This window comes from Priapulus caudatus, unplaced genomic scaffold (genome assembly GCF_000485595.1).
Source record: "Priapulus caudatus unplaced genomic scaffold, Priapulus_caudatus-5.0.1 Scaffold825, whole genome shotgun sequence".
In the NCBI taxonomy this organism is placed as follows: Eukaryota; Metazoa; Priapulida; class Priapulimorpha; order Priapulimorphida; family Priapulidae; genus Priapulus; species Priapulus caudatus.
In genome coordinates, this window is record NW_014577886.1 from 72,276 (window position 1) to 76,546 (window position 4,271).

Sequence of the window (4,271 nt, forward strand, 5' to 3'; positions counted from 1 at the left end):
AATAGTTGTTGTCCAGCAGCATAGCTGCGCGCGCGTGGTTGGGCGGGCTGCCGTATGTTACTCTAGAATGAGTGAGTGAGTGGGCGGGGGATAGAGCGTGCGAAAGAGGGGGAGAGCGTGCGAGAAAGAGAGAGGGTCGCCTGTTTTTCTAGTGTACAGCCTGTAATACAGTAACTCATCGATCAGCGATCAACAATTTGAACAATGAGGATCGGAAATCTTCCCCTTTCTCTCGTGGAAGTGGAACGCGGCCCGTAGTAAACTGTTCTTATGTATAAACAGCAGCAAAGTTCCAGGGTGCGAAATTAACGGGAATCCGGACTCAAATACTCCCTGATTTACTGTCGGACTCCCTGATTTGATACCTCTGGTAAACTGTTCTTATATATAAACAGTGGCAAAGATATCCTGTAGCGTCGTATATGCCCACCAGTCGAGCAGATTCGTCGCAGCAGCGTGGGTTAACGAACTCAATAATATTTTGCTCTGAATTTTAAAGGGTCCAGTAATAGTTTGCCATGATTTTAATGGACCCGATAATAGTCTGCCATGATTTTAATGTGTTCTATTGATTTTAATGAACCGTATAACATCCCATGATCCTAATTAACAAATCAAATATAGCATTTTGCCATGATCTTAACTCACCAAATATCTTTGCATTTTCTTGTGATCGGGTGCGAATTAAAGATGCGGGGGAACCAAATTATTTTCGTGATCGCCAAAATTTTGACGTGCGATACTCTGCCTTCCAGGCGAGACCAAAAGGAGAGGGACTGACGCCGTACCAGGTTAAGAAGCGCTGTTTCGGTGAGTACAAGTGCCCAAAGTGCAAGCGGACGTGGATGTCGGCAAACAGCTGGGCCAACATGGGACAGGAATGCAACAAGTGCCACACCAACGTCTACCCACACAAACAGGTAGGAATCCTGCTCCCTGCCGCCACCGCTTCCATGCAGCTGCTATAGTTTGTCAGGAGTAGAAGTGTGGAGGAGTAGTGCAAAACCCTGCAAACCCGGACGTGCGTAATCTCATTGAACTCTAGCAGACTACACCCCAACCCACGCTGATAAACTTGCCTGCAACACCCTAGCTGTAAAACCGGGTCTGCACAATCATATCGAACTCTAGCACGCCAACACGCGCTGGTAAACCTGTCTGCAAAACCGGGATCCACTTACTGCTAATATAGATTAGAGAGAGAGAGAGAGAGAGAGAGAGAGAGAGAGAAAGAGAGAGCGTGAGAGAGAGAGAAATAGAGAGCGTGAGAGAGAGGCCGGGTCGCCTGTTTTTCTAGCGTACAGCCTGTAATACAGTAACTCATCGATCAGCGATCTATAATTTGAACAATGAGGATCGGAAATATTCCCCCTTCTCTCGTCGAAGTGGAACGCGGCCCGTAGTAAACTGTTCTTATGTATAAACAGCAGCAAAGTTTCAGGGTGCGAAATTAACGGGAGTCCGGACTCAAATACTTCCTGATTTACTGTCGGACTCCCTGATTTGATACCTTTGGTAAACTGTTCTTATATGTAAGCGGCAAAGATATCCTGTAGCGTCGTATATACCCACCAGTCGAGCAGATTCGTCGCAGCATCGTGGGTTAACAAACTCAATTATAATTTGCTCCGAATTTTAAAGGGTCCAGTTTGCGATGATTTTAATGGACCCGATAATAGTCTGCCATGATTTTAATGTGTTCTATTGATTTTAATGAACCGTATAACATTATCCCATGATCCTAATTAACAAATCCAATATAGCATTTTGCCATGATCTTAACTCAACAAATATCTTTGCATTTTCTTGTGATCGGGTGCGAATTAAAGATGCGGGGGAACCAAAGTATTTTCGTAATCGCCGAAATTTTGACGTGCGATACTCTGCCTTCAGGCGAGACCAAAAGGAGAGGGACTGACGCCGCACCAGGATGAGGAGCGCTGTTTCGGTGAGTACAAGTGCCCAAAGTGCAAGCGGCGGTGGATGTCGGGCAACAGCTGGGCCAACATGGGACAGGAATGCAACAAGTGCAACATCAACGTCTACCCACACAAACAGGTAGGAATCCTGCTCCCTGCCGCCACCGCTTCCATGCAGCTATGCTGCTTCCATGCAGTTTGTCAGGAGTAGAAATTAACTTTTGAACACGGGAGTCCAACTGACTCCCAACACTCAAAAAGAGGGAGTCCACAGCAAAATAACAGAGTCCGCAGTCTGAGGTTCAAAATTAAAGATATTAACAATAACGCATGTGCTTATTTTTAAGATTCATGCGGTTGTACGTCTGCCAAATTTTCTTTGGACATTAGCTAAAAAAAACACGTTAATTCCGCGAGGCCGTGCTCCGGAACGAACTAGTTAGGATGGCAGAATTTTCAGGGAGTCACACGGACTGCATATGTCAAATCAGGGACTCCGACAGTAAATCAGGGAGTATTTGACTCCGGACTCGCGTTATTTTTAGCACCCTGGTTTGTGGAAGCAGAAAACGTCAATAGAAATGTTCTCGCGTCGGGCTGCAACCAACAGGGCATCACATATTGCTTGCAACCCACCTGCACTTCATTAATTAATATCTTTTGGTTGATGACATCATGCTACTACTATGCAGACTCGACTATGTTATTTATTATATTTACGGCTTCACACGGCCTCGCTGGAATTCTTTCTCCGCTAGACAAAGGGGAATTTCTACCAGTGAGTCGCGCATGCAAAGAATTATTGCTCCGTGGCGCCACAAACGACGCAAAGATTCGTCCCGCCTGATAAATAATTAAATAAATAAATAAATAAATTAATTAAAATTGATAAATACGTAAATAAATAAAAATTAATGAATTAATTGAAAAACGATGAATAACCGATAAATAAATGACGTCGCGTCTGCTTGCAGCGCCCCCTAGAGAAGCCGGACGGCCTCGACGTGTCCGACCCAATCAAGAAGCATCCCCAGCACCTGTGCGAGAAATGCAAGTCGCTCGGATACTCTTGCGTCGACGCCCCCTAGCGGCGGCATTCAACAACAGGGGGCGAGATTTTCGTTTCGTTCCCTGCCGTGTTGTGCGGTTCGTGGTGCGATGACAAGTGAGCATGCTGTCGCGCTGTGCAGACTGTTACTAGTCTTAGGCACGGGATTGTAGGTAATATTGCTATTTTTAGTGCAAGTCGCGGAACCCTCTATAGAAATATATTGGTAGAGCTATTAACCGAGTTGATCTACCGATTTGATGAACCTTAATTATCTCTCCGTCTCTTATTATAGTCCCTTGCTGAGAACAATGTATACATTTTATACGTGAATAATCAAGACCTCTAGTCAAATCCTCTTTCCTGCTCTAAACGTAAAAAGGTCCCATCAACGTGTCACGCCCTACGTTACTGTGCGCTGACATACTGTTCTATTGCCACGGCATATCAACCATTTGATTGGTGGTTATTATTGACATTACTTGTGATTGGTCATTACTATTTATTGAAAAGCTTATTTTTTAGTTTCAACACAAATTTTGTTCTAAGTTACCGATGTTCAATTGTATATTCGCCAGCTTGCATAAAGACTGCCGTCACAATCGGTCACCCGGTATATACTCCATAGCAAATATACATATAACCGGGCGAAACTCGTGACGGGTCGTTATCACTCTCCATCGTAGCCACATATGACCGGTAGACAGCGGCTGGTTTTATACGACCGAACGTAAAAATGTTTGCCGTGTTATGGTAGGTGACAGCACAGTGTGGTGACAGGTCGAAAACAGCGGATTTACGTCACGTGATAGCAGTGCATAGATGGGTTCCTAGTCTCTTCGTCAATGTAAAGTAAACAAAGTAAAGAGATACGGAACCCATCTATGGAAAAGGAGCTAATATGGCAGCCGCCATGGCCTCACGTTTTGAATTTATTCTTAAATTTGGTCAATATTGGAATAAACACGTACGCGCGGGTTTTAATGTGGGCAGTTTGTCCGCGAGTAATTCGCTATTGCCATATCAAGTGTCTGCATAGGTGTTGATCGCATAACTAGGTCTCTGTGCGCCCAGGGCCGGAACAGCTGGGGGGTAGCTAACTGATTTTCCTAGGAACAACGTTAGTACGCGCGGTTTGCGTCCTGGTCACAACAAATCTTCAATTCGAAGTGTTGAGCTATTTTATCAACTCAATCTCGCTCCGTATACAATACAAGAGCCGCAGAGCGTCTGGGCTCATCTGGGGTCTGTTGCTACGGTTATGAACGTACAATTTCAGTCGTGCGTAGTGACACATTTGTTAG

General features: G+C 44.9%; 1 protein-coding gene across 1 annotated transcript in view; it reads left to right on the forward strand.

Moving 5' to 3' along the window:
* LOC106813789 overlaps positions 1-4,271 on the forward strand; it is an 8,560-nt gene that overhangs the window by 2,525 nt on the left and 1,764 nt on the right. Inside the window, exons 2-4 of the mRNA XM_014818013.1 lie at positions 756-920; positions 1,894-2,058; positions 2,894-3,140. Of these exons, the coding sequence (XP_014673499.1) occupies positions 756-920; positions 1,894-2,058; positions 2,894-3,007 (444 nt within the window). The 3' untranslated portion in view covers positions 3,008-3,140. The remainder of the gene's footprint in view (positions 1-755; positions 921-1,893; positions 2,059-2,893; positions 3,141-4,271) is intronic.